Below are 21,075 nucleotides of genomic sequence, written 5' to 3'. Positions count from 1 at the left end.
CCCTGTTCCAACTATAGACGTGTGTGTGTTTACATATCAAACAGCCGTGACAGAAAGAACCTCTGAGGCTGAAATAATAGTACTTACAGTAGAGATACAGTCTGTGGTATTTGACCACTGTTTACTGTGGTACTGTTAATATCAGAGTAAATGCCTTGGACATGATTTTTTGTTTCCTTTAGAACTTTGTAGAGGACACTTTCTGGTGATGCTTACGTTATGGGAAATGCACGAAGTGTGCATGTTGCTCATCTGTTACTGCAAGTTTCAAATGCTTGTGATAACTGTGCTGAATATCAGTTATATTTTTATTGTAATTTCTGGTGCTGTTTTTGCCAGGACTCTCTCGAAAAGTGAGACTTTTACCTGGATAAAAAAGTGAAATATACATATATACATATATATATTTATATATATGTATGTATGTATTAGTCTGAGAGGTGAAAGGATCCGTTTTTAAGTTAAATGCAGCTGAAAGATATCAAATCAAATGTTATATATCAAATAACACTTTTATTGCTGTTGACAAAATAGCTTTTATTTTGGAAAGCCATTTCTCTGTAATAAACTCTCTTTTCCACAGATAAGTGATTTCTCCATCGGATACATTTATTTTATTTTTATTTTGATGTTTCAGCAACATTTAATTTAGAAACTGTACTTTTGAGTTAAAAGAAATATTTATAATTTTAATAACTTAAAATAGGCATGAACATTTTTTTGTATCAAAAAAATATCGAACCGTGACACCAAAGTATCGAAATGAAATGAACCGAACTGTGAATTATGTGTATTGTTGCACCCCTATATATATATATATATATATATATATATATATATATATATATATATCTTTTATACTTTTATAACAAAATTACATAGCATACATGTAAACATGTAAATACTGAATACTCAAATAAATGATAAATAAATACTGTAAAATACTCAAAACCATTATTTATTTGAGTAGAGCTCTCAGTTTATACAACAAATACCAAAAACTATTAAAACAAACGTATGAATGTATCTAGAGTGTCACCCTGTTGCTGTGCTCGTTGTCTCAGTGCAGGGCTGTCGGTGTTGTGGAGCTATAAAAAACAGATGCACCTGTGCATGTCTTCCTTCTTCTGTGGTGCTGAATCTGTCACACAGTCCAGCAGGAGGACTTTTACAAGCCAGGCAGACAATATTATGTAGATATTATTAGAAAAGGCGCTCCATGGTAGCTCACAGCTGGAGTCTCTGTCTCCAACATGAGAAATTAAGGCCAAAATAGTCAAGCGTCCACAGCAGAGCTTGCTTCTAATTGTGTGTGTGCTGTATTATCCTCGTGCCAGGCTGTAGTGGCTGTGCCTGGTGAGATGTCAAGTGTCCACAGACATCGACGCCGGCTCCTCGAGCCTTAATGCATTTTTCCTGATTCTGCCTGCAGTTCAGTCAGTCAGACAGGTAGGTGGAACATTACGTTTGCTGGGTTATTCATAGAAACAGAATATCTACACATTCAGTGTGAAGAGCCTGTAATGACATTAAAGCAGGTGGGTTTTTAAAAGGACTCATCTGATCTGTTCGCCCAAGCGTTTATGCAAATGGAGCAGACACCTGGCAGATGTTTGGACTTGATGAATATGTATTTTGTGGAGCAGCAGAAAAAGACATATTCAAAACGCAGCTTTTCTCTCAGTGTGTTTGGGAAACGGGTCAGTTTGACTCAGTTTGAGTCACTGTTCACTGTTTTTCAGTGACACACGTAACTTGCATAACTTTTCATATTAAAATTTTGGGGTTTGAGCTGAATAATAATTATATAATTGAGCAGACTCAAACAAATGGTGAGCATAGTGTGTGCTGAGAACACAAGAATACTGAGATGAAGGGTCCAGTTGTTGATCTCTGGCGTTTTACGCCCATCATCAGGTTTTAATTTCAGTTTTGCAATAAAAATGGCATGCATGGGAGAAGTGCTGATTGTCTTACACAGAGACACAGAGAGGTATGTTGCACAGCTGCACTGGGATCAGACAGAGGTAAGGGGAAAATGGGGACAAAGAGGACAGAATTACATAAAGGGGGACAACTCACTGCCTGTAAGGCTCAAATAAGGGAGCAAGTGTCCCGCTGAGTTTGGATTACAACCATAGCTGCTATGAGTCTGGACCTTTAAACATCAGGTTCCAGCTGTGTGATAACTGCTGATTATTCTTTTCTCCCCTGCGGATCATCCAGGGATTTAATGAAACCTTTGTTTATTCACATATTTCAAAAGCTGAGGGCTCAGCAGTCTCAGAAAACTGAGCTTAGGCAGCCATTTAAGGAGGCAGCTAGTGTCTTTATCTACGGGGAGGGGGCTGGTTTGATCCCTGGCTCCTCCAGTCTGCATGTCAGAGTGTCCTCAGGCAAGATACTGAGCCTCTAGTTGCCCCTGATGCATCCATCACAGTGTGTGTGAATGTTCGGGAGGCACTTAGGCATAGATATGGGTGTGGGTGTGTGTGTGTGACTAAGTGAATGAGGCTGGTACTAAAAAGCACTTTTAGGGCTCAATTAGAAAAGTGCTGTATGCGTAAGAGTCCATCTCTTTAAGTAAGGAGAAGCAAACAAACATGAATCAAAAGGGGACGGTCCACAGACTTCCAAAATTGTTCCACAAAACCAAAAGTTCATTAGTTAGGAACTTTATTGTTGACCTGCTTTTCACATTTAATTTCATGTCATGCAGGAAACACTAATCCTGCCTGTAAAATGTGTAGACGCGATAATGCAAATCAATCAAACTCTTTATCCCTCAGGGGGAAATTCAGAGCACAGCATCAGCACATTAACCCTCACAGCACCGAGCTGACATCCCACTAAAATCACAGACTCTGCCATTCAGCTCCTCAAGTTTTCTACAGGGATCACGTTTTGAGTGTCTCATACGTGTGTTTCCTTTATCAATAACAAATATTTCTACATTTCTAAAATGTTATATTGTCAGTGGTATTGGTTTTCAAATATTTGTATGCAAAAATGACTTTAAAATCACAAACTGTACAAACCAAGTTACATTTATTACTTTTTCTATGATTTAAAAACTAAAAAATGTAAAAGTTCACATATATACAGCACATAATGTGGATTTTAACTGCTCTGTGATCACCAACAAATTCATTGTGTTTTTTTTCATACTTTGTTACAATTTAACAAACATTTGAAAATATGCAATATTTGTGCAGAAACGAATGAAATCAAATGAAATAATACTGAAAAATCTGAAAACAAGAGGCCTAATTATGGAATAATTAACAGCAGAATGATCATTGAAATCAAAGCCTATAATTTAATACACATACATATGTCTTCAGGATCAGAAATGACACTTATGTTAAAGCATTGGACAGTGATACACTTTAGATTCTAGCCAATCATTTTATGTTTCCGAGGATAGTAGGCGGGTCCAGGTACGTACGTTCTTTTAGAGCAGAGCTACAGATTAAAAATGCCCAAGGTGAAGCGGTCAAAAGTCTGGCTGTACTTCACAGCACAATATGCAAACTCAGCAGCCTGCAACAAGTGCTTTAAGCTAATACTCTGATACTGTACAGGGAGGTAACACCTCAAATCCGATGAAACACCTGGCGACGCATAGCGTTTTTTTTGAAAGCCGAGAAATGCGCCGTATTTGATAGCTTGCTGCGAGACCTCACACCGTGCACATCTACTGCGGGTGTGGTGCCTGTTATCTGACCCGGAGTTAGCAACATCCCCCAAAAACCCGAAGAGGAGAGTCCTGGCCCCTAGCCCTGCCAGTGTAGCAGAAATGATGACGGATGATGATGCAGCAGCAGCCGTTCTTCTCTGAGTGAGTAGCTTAATGTTGTTCGTGTATAATTTACGTTGTGTAATGGCACGCGGTGTAATCTGTGACTAATCTGGTTGTCATCAGCCGAGCTCTGTGCGCGTTCACCGCTAATTTGGAAGCATTTCACACAAGTCTTACGCTTTTATTGTATCATCTGTGCAACGAGGGCCATGCCCAACAACAGAAATTTGTTTTTCTCTAAGAGCTTGATCCGATCTCACTCCCACCGGCCATTGTTGTAAAGAGGATTAAGCGCCGATTTGTCACGTTGCTGCAGGAATTATCGGCACAGAGATAATCTTTGATCCACCTAATTTGTTGTCACTGAGAACAGAACTGGATGTGTGACGGGTCTCAGAGTCCTGATGTCTTCTTATTGATTGGCATTGCTTCATTACAGTTTTTGGGAGATGCCATTATCGTCGTTGTCCACAGGCGTTCTGACGCGTTCTCTGAACTGTCGACACGATCATCAGCTGACCGCACATGCTTTGTCATTCACTCATGTGACTATTTCAACAGGAAAGCAACTTTTAAAAAAGACAATAAGCACAACAGGGTGGAGAATTAGTGTAATTTGAGCTCAGCAGTCACAGTAATCTCAGATCATGATATCAGGTATCATAATTATACAATCATACGTATTCATTTTAACAAGAGGTATTTAATTAAAGGGGGATTTCACAGAGTTTCACCAGCAAGTGTGAGATCACATTCTTGTACCAAGTGCTAAGTTCAGGGCCCATTATATTTATACAGCACAAATCACAAGTCACTTTATACTGTAAGGTAAAGACCCAACAATGTTCATGGGCTTAAAAATGTCAGCACTTTAAAATGTGATCAATGTGTAAACAAAAAGGAAATATACTGTGGCACTGCCTAAATAAGCTAAATCGCACCAACTTGTGGGGTCGGTTATGTTGACTTGTTTAAGAGTAGGTGAGGAGGATGAGTCATATTAAATGTACTTTATATAGATTCTGTCATGGCCGGCGGGAGCTGACTGTGTGTTGCCTAAATGATGGACGTGGAGCGTAACTTGGAAAAGATTAGTCATAAATAGTCAACATGGACAAGAAACATGAACATAACCTGAGCAGAATCGTGAAAGGTTGAATCATGATGTGATGTGGTGGGTAAATACACAGACGATCCAACAAGGACAGAATGAAAACACACTGACTAAATACACCCAGGAGGTGATCAGGGGAAGTAGAAACACATGGGGAAAGAGCTGACACAAATTGATATCATGACGATGATGAAAAGTAACACTAAGCACAATGAACATAGAAACAAGACTTCCTACCGGGACATAACGGAACGCCGACATGACATGAGCTTGACAACATGAAACATTACAGGTTTAGAAGCACAAAAGAGAGACCTAAACACAGGGGTACTGAAAGTAAAACACTGAGGACAAGACAGACCCTATAATACAGAGAACAGGAGCACACTCATAACTAAGAATACACAGAAAAACCTAAACTAGAATTAAAAGTTAAGGCGACCTGATAATAGTACTAGAACTTAACATCCTTTCAATATGCCTAAGAAATCACAAATACAACAACAAAGTCAAAATGCTGGGTCACAAACCCCTGACAGATTCAGATTTACTGACCAAGTGTGTGTACACATACAATGAATTGAGCTCCCACTATTTCTTTGCTCTCGGTGTAAATAACAACATGTACAGCTTATTTATGGTTCAGAGTGCAAAGATGTTGGAATATATGGATAATTAGTTACTATATGTCCACTATATGTAACCTGCAGTTTGGCACATTTTACCATAAAAAAGGTTCTAAACCTTAATCTAAACCTAAAAATTAATTTTGCGTACTGTTATGTGTCGAGAGCCGTCTCAGGTTTTGTGCTCCATACACCACAGTTTACAGCAACGCTGTTTTCTGGCATCAGATCCACAAACCTGAACGTCAACACTGACCCGAGCCTTTAATGATGACAAGACACTCAGCCGTGCTGTCTCTTTACTGGCCAAGCTTTTACATTAACGATCCTGTGAGTCTCTGAATAAAATCTGTTAAATAACACAAGCATGCACAGAGTTACTCAGCAGTACGTGAGCCAAAAATACAGATGGATCAGTAGAAGTAAGAAAACTTAAAATGGTATAGATTAAGATAAAGCAGTAATTTAAATTAGTCCACTGAGTTGGTGCGCAGCATCAAATGTCAGTATGGAAATTAGATTCCACATCATCACTTTGAGCGCAGTGGCATCTTATCGTTGATGAAGTGAAAGGTGACAAAAATGCCTCGGATAAGAGTTTGACTGAGGACAGTGTTGTTCCCATGGAGTTTTCTTCTACTGTCATACAATTCCACAGAGATAATCACATTTACACAAGTGTAAGAATCACAGCCTTAAATCTCAGTTTTGCCTACACTGTGTGCTCAGCCACAATTAGACACAAATATCACTGACAGATAATTAAAGTCAGCTAGGAGATATATTTGTAGATTAAAAGTTTGTACACTGGATTTAAAATAACCTTCATTAAAAAAAAATATAATCAACGTTTGCCATTCTTAAGAAGACTTCACTGTCTTGGCAGTGCAAAAAACTGCTGCTGTATGATTTTTCATATTACTGAGGTTTGCCAAAAATTGTACTTGGTGCCCCTGAAAATCTTTAATTTGGCTGAAACAAAAGCAATAAAACTTTAAACTGTTATTTATTGGAAACGTTTACTATGCAGGCAATGAATAACCAATAAATGTTAGAGAAGAGGCTGTTGAACCATAAACCATACTTTTATTTTCTATATCAATTTTGATTACACTTATTTCACATGGTTTAAATATGCTCTATTGCATATAAAATATTATAAATATTATCATATTTAATTGGAATACTCTGTAGAGAAAGCACAGACCACTTTACCTTTTAAGAACTTTTTCAGATTCTCTGCAGATTTGTACTTTTCTTTGCTTTCCATGTCTCAAACATCAGATTCTGTCATGCGGCATGTTTGGACAAATATTCATTTTATAAACTTGGTGTCTGTGTGAAGTTCTTCAACATGCGTGTCCGAGTGTTTCAGATGTGTCATTTCTGCTGTATGAGGCATAACCTTTAAAACAGACTTTTAAATAAGTGAAAATGTCTTAGTGTTATTGGTTATTGATGACTAACAGGCCTGCAGCGCTTTTCCAAAGTCTGACGTATGCTGCAGGTGACTCGTGAATCATATGCCAATTCAGAAAGACAGCCATCCCTCTGCCTGCTATAACTGCCCTTAAAAAATGATCATTATTGTCTCTTTGATCTGATCTGATGTGTTTCTCATATATTTCTGTGCATCACATCATTTCTCTTTTGAATTTCTTTATAAACCGGAGCTTCTGTCAGCATTTTTTCTCAAACGTGACATTTCAGCCATCTGAGACTTTCTTCTGATCAGACTGTAAGGTGTGACACATGTCGGCTCTGTGCACTGGCATTTAAAAATTGCAGGCTGGCCAAATTCCAGGGTTTGCAACTAAAGGTCAAAATTCCAGACTTTGAAAGGCCACAGATTGCACAAATTCTTCATGTATCCTGTTCCTAACTGGCCCAAAGTAAGCCTCCATCAAGATTTGCTCCCAGTGTAAAACTGTGCAGTCTGAATCACGAGGCAGCAGACCGAGTCAAAATCCCCCCACTCAGCCTGCAGGAGATGTCATTCAGTCCCTCCAACTGTAACCGCTGCCTCTGTGTGACTGACGTGTGTCCAGCTAAACCAGGGTGGACACACAGCTTACATAAACCGATGCAGGTTATGTGAGGAAAGGCCAAAAATAAGTTATTTTGTATGTCACGGTGATATTTCCCTTCCCCAAATCATCCTTTTAAATATTTAAATAAACATTCAACATCTTACAGGGAAAGATTTCAAACCTTACAAGTCAACAAAATACCAAGAAAGACAGATAAACCTAAAGCTAACAGGCTCGCAGGCTAACACAGCGACATGTCAGGTTAATCAGAAGCCTGGACAAGACTCATAATGTGACGCTTACTTAAACGTTTCACTCTGATCATCATCAGTCATGATTCTTCTAATATAATTATCTGTGTTGTGATTTACGATCATTATAATGTCGTCAGCCTCGCCGTCATTTAACAGCAAAACCTGTCAGAAAGGAAACACGGCCTCATCCTTCATGTATGGGCAGTGTGGAAAATCATTAGGACAAAAAGAACATCAGTGAGGGGACTTTCATACAGTGCCAACGTTTCACATCGCAATTTTTATTTTTTACAATTGTGTTTGATTCATAAACACTCGATTAATACATTTTTATATTCACGTTCCTATAATATTTCTTTTCATTCATTAATTTATTTGTTAACTTCCTGTTTGCATAAAATCACCTGATCACAGTCATGTGACCACCGTGATTCTCTTTAGCTCAGTCACTCTGCAGGTGCTAGCTCTTCAGTCTTTGTAAGTACACCTGTTCCGCCCTGCTTACAGCTCCCAGTCACCTGACACACAGAGGGTAGGAGCTTCTAACAGATAGTAGCAGAAAACTCTGCCTCCACCTGATCTTCCTTTTAGCCATTCGATTAGCAATCAGCTCTTAAGTTTCACATCAGCAGAAACAGAGTTGGTCTCTTTTGATCCTTCGTTGTAGGTGTTTAACTTTTTCCTCGGCTAACTCTGTGTGCAGTTTGGTTGTGGACATTAGTGTCCAGTGCTCAGGTCCACCTGCTTGGATGTGGTGGTCTGGCAGTTGAACGTGTGCAAAAACATGTTTGTGAACTGAGACTCACCTGTGCAGTAAACCTGATCCAGAGAAAGAACAGTGACAGTGCTAAATCTGTAATCACGTCGGCTAAGCTGACCGCATGGAGACGCTGAATAACTGTTAGCAAAGGCATCATTAGTCTTCGGTTGGGGGGTTTCCCGTGTTTATGTGGTTAGGTTTCTTCATCACGGTGATTATCATTCATCAGGCCAACTTATTTCCATCCCTGTCATTAATACTCAGTTATGATCATTATAATGTCATTATCACCGTGAAGATTTATGATTATCAACAACACCGTGAACTACTGTCAGCAATTAACACCACAGACTGATGGAGACTGTGTGTGTGTGTGTGTGTGTGTGTGTGTGTCATGTGACTCTGCAGGCAGCTTGGCCGGTTACCTAACAGGACAGGATGACCTTAGTGGCTGGTAGCAGTGTAGATGGAGACAGTGTCCAAACTTCCCTTACTGGTCCTTGTCCTAAACACACGAACATTTACAGACACAACCACACACTCACACACACTGCCCTCCTAACCCTAACCCCCACCCCCGCATGATTTGTTTTCCAGTGTTTTCACTGATGTGGGCAAGCTGGTTTGTGTGTGTGTGTATGTATTTACTTCATCGTCATGCTTGTGTACACATGAGACAAGAACTAGTAAGAGATTTGTCCCTTTCTGTTTTGTTTTCCAATCACGGCTCCATCATAATTCCCGTCTTCTCCGGGCGGACTGCGATTCTGATCAGCAGTTTCCTGATAAAGCGACAGCGCCGGCCGCATTACATGTTTATGAATTGCTAATGCCACTATTTATCAAGCTGCACGACACGATTTACCATATTGAAAGTCACGGTTTGCAGTTTTACATTTAGAAGGTGAGCGTGATCGACTGTATCATCTGTCATTTTAATTTATGAGAGATTAATGCAGCGGCGGCGCACTCCTCCCACACACTCATCAGGAGCTCACACTCATCAGGAGGTTAAATAATCATCAATCTCACATTTACTGTTCAAACTGTAAGTTTGGAAACAGGAAAGTCACAACAGACCGGCTACTTTAATGACCCTTTGAACTCAGCTAACTCTGAAATGACAAGAAAACAGCCCAAAAAGTCCTGTTGCTGCTGCCCCACTTTGTCGTCTGGACTCGAGTTTCTGAGGAAATAATTTTGTCTATATTCAATCATTGATATCCTGAGCTGGGATAAAGTCATGGTGGCTGAAAACGACCGCTGAATGTTTGAGTGCTATAAAGTGGGAATGTTCCAGCACCAAAATGAATTATTCCTCAGAAAATCCATAACATCTACTCACTCTGAGAAGGTTTGGTCCGAGTCGATCCGTCATAAAACATGCATGTCATTAAAATTCCCATTAGGCCCTGATTTTATTTATGACCTGTGTTTAGGTTCAGACGTTCAAAGAGGAGTTCGGTCAGCTTGATTGGATACTTGAAATAAAAATAAAATTTAAAAGAACAAGTCATTAACATTTATTTTTCAGGGACCGGGTACAAAAAACAAAGATGAAACATTGCATGCTCCCCGTGCAACAGCATGAATCGTATTCACCGTTTTTAACTATTTATATAGTAACGGTTATATAGTGTTTGTTTATTTATTCATTAAATATTCAGGAATCTTTTTTTCTTTTTTTTTGTAGCAATAATATGATCATTAGAGCGAGTCATGGACCGCTGCTGAACCTGGCCTTAAAACCAGGTTTATGTGCACACATTGCGCTGATATGATGGATTAAATGAAGCTGAAGGACACTTTTCTACACTTTGAGTGAAAATTAAGAACATTTTTAAGCAAAAAGACCAAATAAAGAAAATAATAAGTTTAAAATGACAGAGATACACACGGGACCAAAGAGAAGCAAAACAATCCAATTAGTCTATAAAACTAAAAACAAAGAATGAGTTGATGTACTGATAGAAAGAGAAAGAATACATGAATTAACAAGTAAAGATTATAAGAGGAACTATTAAATAAAACCTAACTAAGGCGTGACTCTTTGTAGAGCTATGATGTAACTACGACATCGTTGTTTTTCAAGTCTAGATAGAAGCGCCTTAGATGCGGGGACCTTTTCCCTCCTGGGTACTTGCTCTTTGTTCTGGGCATTCTTTCCGGGGGGCGGACGTCTTTGTCCCTCACGTTTCTAAACTTCTTTGTACACTGTGAAAGTTTCAGCAATCTCCCTACAGGAACTTTCTGACATGTTTCAGTCCTTATATTGATGCTATGATTATTGTTCCTTCTGTTGAAATGATGATGGCTTTTCTCTTACTGATAAACTTAAAAACTGCAGGGAAAAGGTAGAAATGCACAGGAGGAATCAACTGTGCTGAACAGACGTGCAGTCCCATTTCCAGGGAGGTGCACATCAGGTTGCGGGCTATGGTTTCAGAGGGGCTTGCAGTTATGGCGTAGATTTTAGTTTGAAAGCACAAAGCCCCGCGGTTCTGCACATCCTTTACTGTTGGTACCTTAATTTCAACTACATAGTTTATATTTCTTTTGTGTATTATATCAGGGATATTTTTATATTTGAGCTATTTACTTTAACTGTAGTACTTTAACTTGTTTGCTTTTTTTGTCATGGAGCAACAGTGACCACATACTTTCCTCTGGGATTAATAAAGTATTCTGATTATGATGTTCAGTAGTTAACCCCTTTACTGTCATGACAGGTGCTAGAAAAATGCTCACATGCTTTTATCTACTTTCTTAGGGACACTGACATGGAAGAAAGTGTATTTGTAGAATTTAATTAAACTAATTACACTTTTAAAAAAATCCAAAAAATATGAATGAGAATGAAGAACAGAAACTAATAGTTACCCAGTCCTCATTCAGTCCTCATTGCTGATTAATTCATCGACTCATTAGGACAAAGCTGGCACGGTGAAAGGTTTTCAGAGTTCTTCTCATGTCTTCCTGGATAACAAAGCTCATCGTGGAGCTGTGGTCAGATGAAGTGGGTCAGCTCAGCAGCGTATTTATAGCTCGGATCGCACTGCTGTCCGTGCTGTCTCTGGACCCAGCAGGAAATGATGCAATGAAATACAAACTGTACTACAAGTGGCCACTAATGCACCTCCACTGTCGGGCCACGGGTCAGTTCAGAGTCACTGTCAGTTCACTTTCCATCCAACTGAAGCAGCCAAGCATTTCATTCCAAATTCAGAGGCGTACATTACCACAGTGTTTAAACAGGCTGTGGCACACGAACTAAAAGCCACATCAATAACTAATAATCAGCTCGGAGTCACGACAGCTGGAAAAGCTGCAGAAGCTTGCAGTTGGTGCTCAGATCTGAAATATCCAAAGTTTTGGAGATATGTTGTTTTATAAAGTAAGGATGTTTGGGAAGGCTTCAAGAATGGGAAACAGATTTTTGGAATCTATTAGGATGTAATTATGATTTTTTACATGTACGAGTTTCAGATAGTCCTATTCTAAATACAGATTTTTCTTTCCAGGTGAGAAGCTCTTTACCTTACACTATAAATTACCCTGAGGCAACTGTTGTTGTGGTTTGATGCCATATAAATTGAAGTGAGATTTTGCAGACTGACTCACTTTGATGGTCTGTGCCTCTCAGTTCATCCTCTGCCTCCCTTTAAATCCAGCTTTCCTCTGATTGGCCTCCTCTTGCAAACAGAGGTTTGAACAGCAGTGTGTTCACAGAACTTTGTGTCTGATAATCATATGAAGAGTTTTTACTGCAGCCTGCAGCTTTTTGTACCAGTGCCTGAGGCAACTGTTTATTTTTTTTTTTAAATTTGATGCTATATAAATAAAATTGAATTGAACTGAACTTGTACAGACGCTGACCTCATCATTAGAAATTTCCTCACCACCATTATGAGAGAACTAATATGACAGAAAATAACAGAAAGCATAATAGGCCCCTTGTTGTTTAGCTTTAAGCTCTGAGTTAGGAATGCTCCCCTGCAGTAAAATGCTGAGTATATTTTCAGGCCTCGCAGTGGGAAGTTTAATGACTTGGACTTTTTGCCACAGTTGTAGGTAATGAACACAGCTCATCTTCATTTCAATAAATGCAGGAGCGTTTATGTCCCAAGCTGCACTGACATTTACTATATCTGTCAAGACCAATATTTTCAGCTGGGTCACCACTGTGATCCTCATGGCAGCAGGAGAGCCGCTTTGTGCCTGTTTGTCTTTCTTTGATGTGCCGTAGCTGTTTGCTTTGTTTTTTAGCGCAGTCCATCATCGTCTGTGTGTTCAGCGTTATTGACTGTTTGCTCTGGACTCGTTGTATGTCTGTGGGCTCAAGGCTGTGCTGGGGATTTGGCATTATGCAGAGAGCATCTAATGAGCATGATGAACTTAATAAGGTAAAGAACTGAACTGCAAAATCAATGGGAGCTGGTTAAGTGAATCACAGCATTTGAGTAACAACTTCATGAAAAGAAAAAAGCATGTTTCTTGTAGCCAGGCGTTAAATTCACAGACTGTGAAGTTTTAATCAGTTTTAGTCAGTTTTTAATTAAAATAGATAAAACGAAATGAAATCAAATGAGGATAAATTTAATTTGATTTGAATCTGTGGTGTGGACGGGAGCTGCTTTATGCCAGCAGGGATAACCTCCAAAGGACCAAAGGTGATTTTTAAGATATTTGATTTACTGTAATCATTTATTAGTGTGAGCTACCTCTTTGTTAAAATGAACAACAACAGCAAAGAATCTGCCTGTCAGCTTTTTCTCACACGGGTACATTGTTTTTGTAGATTAGAATCACAAATGAACGTGTTTTGTTACCAAATTTGTTTAAACTAGAGTAAAAGATGTGCTCTCAGGCCATCGACAGCTCAGACTTACATGTGAGTACGTACGCTGTGGCTTTTCGTACACTTCAGCCATGCTCTGGTTCTTTCGTCAGATTTCCTTGTAACACATGACGGCCTGTGTTCATGGCATAATGACTCGTGATGGCTGCTTTTCATCTGTGTTTGAGAAACATCATGTTTGGGTGAAAGTGCACCAACTTGTGATTTTAGCTCTGTAATTCTTTTATGGTGATGTGGCTAAGGACCTTGGAAAGAAAAGTGTCCGGACTACTGTAAATTTCTTGAAGACACTTCATCTGAGAAGCTTCTTCAGTTCTTAGAGCAACTGGTGGAGAATCCCAGATTTTAAGCATTTTGGACAGAGAACACAGATGGTTTGAAAGAGGAGTGAAAGAAGCCAGTTATCTCCACTGTGAATGATCATCTTTGAACAGAGGACAGGGCTTATGACACTGACTCTCTGCCATCTATAATCCAGTTTTGAGATCTCTTCCCAGATGCCTTAATGCCCACTCACATCCTGGGCCATTTGACCTCAGTAAATTACATGATAGGGTGGGACTAGGCTTCACTATGGATTCACCCGAAACTTGGCTGATTGTGACCTACACCCGTTTTCACACCTTGGCTCATGTAGAGGTAGAGGATCAATCCATGACCCTCTTGGGGGGACATTCCCATAGGGCTTAAAATCTGGGACTCTCCACCATTTGCTCTTGGAACTGAAGGAGCTTCTCAGATGAAATATCCTCAAGCAACTTAAAGAAGTCCAGATGCCTTACTTTCCAAGCTCCTTAGACAACGATGACCTGGATGACTAAGAACCTTCACAGACATGTCTGTCAGTTAAAGGTTTGAATGGGAGGGTTTATGTAATCTTTGGGGTTAATCAGGTCTTTTTTGGATCATTTACATGAAATGTAACTGTTTGTTTGTTTGTAACACTGCCAGGCTGCATAAATCTGTTGGGATCCACCATTCCTCTCTTGCTGACCATGTCTACCTTTCTCTCTTCTAGCTTGGCAGCATCCAAAGAAGCTGCAGCGAGGAAAGCTGCCTCCCCGATGCCACCGTCTGAATTTCTGGACAAGCTCATGGGCAAGGTTTCGGGGTACGATGCCAGAATCCGACCAAATTTTAAAGGTAGGCGTTGCCACCAAGACTCAGTCGGATAAAACAGGAATGTAGCCAAACGTACCCTGAAAAGACCTGCGCTATGTCTGCATTTTATTACCTTTTCTAAATGCCTGTTTAGCCAAGAATGTCACCAAAGAAAAAAAGGTTTGTATTTATTAGCTTCACTGAAAAAAGGAAAATAACATGTTTAGACATCGATGTTGCTGAAACTTTGTTGCTGTATATTTAATCACTTCAATGTCTTTGTCTGTTCTCAATTTGTCGATCTCTGTATTTGCCCTTTGCAGTGTGGAACAAAGGTAATTCTTCCCACGGCTCAGTTTAGGTGTCAGACCCCAAACCCCCTCCCACCCACCTTTTTTTCCCCTAACACGAGTCCAGCCTTGCACTTTTACCCACAATCATATGGTAAGACGACAAAATCCCCAGTAAAGACTAAGCTAGTTGGCTACATTCCTTGGTATCCACACAGTATCCTGAGTGCTTGTTTTGGTGGTCAAGGTAATGTGCCTCTCTCCCATGAGTGTGCTGCTGACCATGACTTCATGATGATGATGATGACGATATAGTTTTAAGTGACCTCCCTGAATGTAAGCCCCCATAAAGACACATGTCAGAGGTTTCTACTTTAAACCTTCTTGCATTAGGAACACAGACTGGACATGAGAGAACTGGGGCAGCCCTCCGTATCCACCAAAGTCTATGACTAATGCAATGGGTTAAAAATACATTTACAGCATCTTTAAGTATCTGAACAGACAGACAAACTGATTTCCCCTCGTGCTTTTCTGACATTTAAGCCTTGCTGCATGTTTAAAACTGCCAGAACTGAGATTTTATAAAGTGGATGTGAGAAATTTCTAATGTCTTCCGTTTAGTTTGTCGGGTCATGTGTACAAAATATTGGTACCCCGGTGATATTTATCAACACGTCTTCTTTAAGCATTAACCTTTAATCACCTGTTACAACATGTGCCTTACTTGTTTTTTTTTATATATATACGGCTGCCAAAGCATTGCTATCCTTGGCACCTTGCAGTCCAGACAGTAAATCTTGTCCTACTGTCGTCACTTAAAGGATGAAGATTGGTTCAAATGTTAGTGAGAGGTACGCTCAGTTCCCCTCCAAGTCTGATCAGAAGCAGATCAGTGGGATGTGTAAGGAGTTCGAGTCTTACCTGGCAGCAGTTTGGTCTGCAGGAGGTTTAACATGAACCTCAAAAGCACACGGGAACCCATCCACCAATCACCGCACGTTTTAGGCGCTGTCCAAGTTTTAGTGAAAAGTGAACCTTTTCAGGTTATTATCAAGATTTGCCAAACCATTAATTCATAATTATAAATATCTAAATGGCCCTTACACTTGGCTCAATTTGATCTGATCTGTTTCATGTAAAATGGTTGTGATAAGATCAGTGTGTGTGTGTGTGTGTGTGTGTGTGTGTGTGTGTGTGTGTACAGAGCTTCACAAACGTATGAGACCATCTGTCAAATATTTTAGAAATGTAAAATAAAAATAACTAAAACTCATTTTTACTGTTCAGGGATGCAAAATAATAATGTGCTTCACTGCTTTTTCATAAAACTGTAAACTTTAAAATTCATGGATAAGATGTTACATGATTATATTTTTAATTAAAGAGCTTGTGCATTCGGATTAATGAGAAACATTAAAAAACAGGAAGCTCTCAGGCTCTGAGGCGGCTCTCATTTTTTTCTTTCTTCTTTTAAACATACTTTAATAAACCCACGGAAACACATTTTAATACTAAAATTTTTGTATATTTTTTTATTTATATGAATATAGTACATGTGTAGTATTTATTTCATGATTTATTCATATTTTAAATGTTTTGTAATAAACACCAAGTGTATTTTGGTTTATAATAAAAATATATTAATAAGATAAAGCATCGTCCTAGTATAAGAATTGTGGTTATGACCTGTTAGATGAAAAATATACATAAAAAAGTCCTAATAAAATAAATGTTTCCAACACAAACAAGATTGACATTGAAAAGATGGGAGTAAGAAACATAGTTTTAAATAACTCCATAAATCATTATTATAACTTTGACCTTCACATCAGTTTGTTGACCTTGAAGGAGAGGTCAGAGGTCAAATGTGACGCGACGTCTTAAAACTTGCTAGATGTTAAGATGAGAATATTTTAAGTTATTAGACTTTTTGTCAGTTTCCCACCAATAAATCATGAAGCTGACCTTGAAAATGTGTTTTTTAACATGAGATTTTATCCGAATTCATTCTAGACAGAAACACAAAAACGCTGCGGCACACAGAACCTTCCTGGTCCATTCAGGTCAGCCGTGGCATAAACCACTAATTTGTTGGTGGTCTAATATATTTGTTAAGCACTCTGCTTGTGTGTGTGTGTGTGTGTGTGTAATATAGTAAGTGGCATGTTATCTGCTGGGGTAGAAAGGTTTGCATTTCGTCTTTTCAATAACCTGAAAAGATTTCTGCCGTTCACTTCTCACCCAGATGTTTTCTGGGATCTCTGGCGGTGATCAAACCTGGAGGGATGACGTACATTACCTAACGCTGCCTGCGTCAGGTCAGCATGCGATGCTATTTGTCTGCTGCTCTGCATCTGCCCGTCGTCTCTAAATCAAAAACAGGTGAAACTTAAAGGTGTTGCTAATATTTTGTACACTGAGCACACAGGTACACAGAATGTGCACAAGTGAATCACAGCTTTGTTTCTGAATGCTGCCATGGAGCTTCTCTCTTCTTCTGTTTTTTCTTTGCTGAGCCCATAATGGTACAACCCATTATATGGTGAGCAGGATATCTCGGTTCACGCAGGACAGAGTTGAGAGGAGCGGAGGGTTTTCGCTGTGACTAAGTGCGCATTATTAAACCTGCCGTGGCTACAGAATGGCCAACCAGCAGAGGGTTTGCTCAGGTGTTTGTCGCGAGTCGATTTTGGAGATCATTTCTGTTTTTTAAATTTGATTTCTCCTCAGCTCTGCTCGGCAACACTCCCGCGCGATTTACTGAAGCTAGCACTGCACTGACCTTTACAAATCAGGATTTAAACAGGCCTGTGTGGCAGTTATTTGAATTTATAGCTTTAATCTTTTTTTCCTTCTTCTAATGCGATGTAATAAAAAATTTTAATGCAGATGAAATTACTCTCCGGCGCTGTGCCGCACACGCACAGAATAATAAGAGTCCCAATGTCCCCTGTAACACAGACACGTTTGTTTAAATGAGCTCAGATGTCAGATACTTTCTGTTTTGGGGTACATTTGTAACGAGCGCAGATCTGTAATGAAGATACGTATGGACGAGGAGGAGGAGCCCATCTTTTATATAATGTGCTCAGCTAATTGTGTCAGGGGCCATCGTTACCAGACAGCCCGACGTGAACTTCCAGATTCCGTCATGGTTGTCAGGTCGACAGAGTAACACAGCGTGATCTCTCCGACTTGCTCATTCATGCAGTCTTTTGTGTGTAAGTGTGTGTGTTTGTGTGCGTCCCCTACCAGCCGACTACACCCCTGCATTAATCACACCCATGAAATAAACAGCTTGACAGCTCGGCGGCCTCGTAAACTCGGGGGGAAAGAAACAACAACAAAAAAATATGTACTTGCACAGTAGGGGAGTCAGGCAGGGAGCAAAAAAAGGAAGAACTAGAATAGCATGGCGGTATTATAATAAAAATAATCATCACCATAAAATGCTAAGTGGGAACACTTTAATAAGTGACGTGTCTGTAATGATGTGACATTCAGCACACGGATCGCTCGAACGTGTTTCCTTAGAAGCTTTTTAAGGAAGGGATCCTTCAACTAGCATGCTTCTCTGCTGCTGTAGTGGAAACGTCACCGTCACCTGTGCACATTCTCCAACACGGTGAAGACACACTGATAACTGTGTATTACCCTGAGAACACACCGGCGCGTCACACAGTTTCATTTTGTCTTTTGCACAATTTCCAATTTAGACCAGAACAAAGTTGTTGTTGTTTTAACTAAAACCAGCAGAAGTGAACACATGCAGAGCCCCACAGCTACGAAACAAGCTGCCCGAGGAAGTCGGGTCAGTGCCTGGGGCAACTATGGCTCAGGAAGCAGAGTGGGGTGGCCACCATTTGAAAGATGAGTGGTTCAAACCCCGGGACCATCCAGGTGACATCAGGCGGTCAACACAGTGAACCCCAAACTGGCCCTGAAGCATCCATCAGAGTGAGAGTGAGAAGGATTTGTGTGGTGCAGGATGGATGGACGAGCCTTGTAGTGTGAAGCACTTGGAGTGGAAACACAATAGATTTAGCTTCACTGTTATATTATTTATATAAATCCATTTTGGTGTCGTTTTGGTGTCTTTTTTTAATATTGACCTGCTTTTCAAATATTTTTTTGTTTCTTGTTGTGTACCACCGTTATTTTACTGGATGGAACGCCTCCCACGTGCTGTTTGAGATATTCTGTCTACAGTGAAACTAATGTCTATTTTATGATGGGGAACATAGCAAATGTAAATCTAAATTCACAACAAACTGAGTGTATTGTACTCTGGATGGCGTTACCTTAGTCTCCAGTAACACTGTGAGGAACCCCAGGATATGTCCTTCAGTGCACATATTAAACAAAAATGTAGGACTGTTTTCTTCCATTTGTGCAATATCTCTAAAATGAGAAACATCCTGTCTCAGAGTGATGCTGAAAAACTAGTTCATGCATTTATTACTCCTAGGCTGGACTACTGCAATTTCTTAGTATTTACAGGGATAAAAAAAGAGATATTTATCTTCCCTTTGTTGACCTTGCTGATCTTGGTTGTTTCCAGAAATACATTTAAATTCCTTCTCACATGCAAAGTCCTGAAAGCATCATATCCCTTCAGAGCCTTCAGTTTTCAGGCCCCTCTTCTGTGGAACCAGCTTCCAGTTTGGATTCAGGAGACAGACACTATCTCTACTTTAAAGATTAGGCTTCAAACCTTCTTTTTTGCTAAAGCACATAGTTAGGGCTGGATCAGGTGACCCTGAATCCTCCCTTAGTTATGCTGCAAAAGGCGTAGGCTGCTGGGGAATTCCCATGATGCACTGGGTGTTTCTTCTTCATTCACCACTGCTGCATGTCATAAATAGTCTTTTCCCTCGTTTTTTTCTTGTGTTTTTGTTTGTGAGCTCCCTGTGCTCCTCTTTTTCTCTCCTACACATCATTCATGCTCATCCAATTAGCACCAGCCTTGCTAATTTTGCCACAGTAGATGGAGGGCGGGAGGGGACAGGATGGAGAAGTGATGAGATCTGCCCCAAGCTATGACTATGGCAGCACGAGAAGAAATTCCAGTGATCCGGTGCAGGGGTCCAGTGTATGGGCAAAAAAAAGCTTCCGGTTGATTTAGTTAGTTCCTCTGCTGGAGAGAGGAGAGCAAGCACTCGTGACACATTCAGGACGAGCTGTTTATAATCCATGACTTCATCCTACGTTCATTTCTCTTTTCCTGCTTTCTCAGTTTTTACAGTGTTTCATCCAAACCTCACATCTGTCTTTGCCTTTTCTTTATTCTGTCTGCTGCTTATAGCTGCGTTCTTAATTTTTGCTTCCTTATTAGTTTCCTTGCTCATCACACATCATTTGGTCTTATTTATTTCTGCATAGTGATCAGATCTTTTATTTTATTCTCTTATATTTTAATCTTCATTTTTCTTCCCTCTTCCTTTTATTTTCCTCATCTCTTCCTGCATATCCATTTTCCTTATCGGTGGTTGAAAGACAAGTTCATTAATAAAGAAATTGTCCCCTATTTATCTGTTTAGCCCTCCTTTATTTTAGCATCTGGCTCTTGAAACATTTGCTTAGGTGAGCAGGTAGCAGGCGAGGTCATACAGGAGTTTTTTTTACTTCCTCAGACAGCAGCACCGAGCCCTTCTGATGCACTACCCGGTAATGAATGGCACACAGCACTGTGGAGATAAAGGAGTGTGTATGGAGGGAGAGATGGGGGGTTAGCGAGGGAACCAATGAGGGAGAGGAGGGTTTGTGTAATTCTTCTTGTGTCCAAGTGTGTGTCTTCGTGCACGCTTGATGAATGGCGCCGACTACAACTGCGACTCTCCTCTCCCTCTCCACCATAACCTTGTCCTTCTCATCCTCAAGCCGAGCAGCAGCAAGGCCAATGACTCGGACCAAGCTCCTGGTTTCAGTCTCGACCTGAACAGGCCGCTGGCGAACCAAACCCCCCCCACCCCCCTCCCCCCCCCCCCCCCACCCCCCCCCCCCCCCCCCCCCCCCCCCCCCCCCCCCCCCCCCCCCCCCCCCCCCCCCCCCCCCCCCCCCCCCCCCCCCCCCCCCCCCCCCCCCCCCCCCCCCCCCCCCCCCCCCCCCCCCCCCCCCCCCCCCCCCCCCCCCCCCCCGTGTTTGCAAGGCAGGGCTTTTTGCCTGAGAAGACACTGAGTGTGTCACCAGCTTTAAGATCTGTGCTTCAGCAGGTTTTCATCTTCTGCACTCTTGAGC

General features: G+C 40.5%; 1 protein-coding gene across 4 annotated transcripts in view; it reads left to right on the top strand.

The window, feature by feature from the left end:
- Positions 1-21,075, top strand: part of glra1 (glycine receptor, alpha 1) — a 135,159-nt gene that overhangs the window by 9,836 nt on the left and 104,248 nt on the right. For 2 of the 4 annotated variants that reach the window (XM_085182943.1, XM_085182951.1), the window contains exons 2-3: positions 14,463-14,587; positions 14,869-14,880. In XM_085182943.1, the coding sequence (XP_085039069.1) occupies positions 14,463-14,587; positions 14,869-14,880 (137 nt within the window). The remainder of the gene's footprint in view (positions 1-14,462; positions 14,588-14,868; positions 14,881-21,075) is intronic. The other 2 variants (XM_085182955.1, XM_085182964.1) reach the window with 1 other exon arrangement.

This window comes from Neolamprologus multifasciatus, chromosome 2 (assembly GCF_963576455.1).
Source record: "Neolamprologus multifasciatus chromosome 2, fNeoMul1.2, whole genome shotgun sequence".
Classification (NCBI taxonomy): domain Eukaryota; kingdom Metazoa; phylum Chordata; class Actinopteri; order Cichliformes; family Cichlidae; genus Neolamprologus; species Neolamprologus multifasciatus.
Note: the sequence above shows the minus strand (reverse complement) of the source record. Positions and strands in the feature narration are given on the sequence as shown.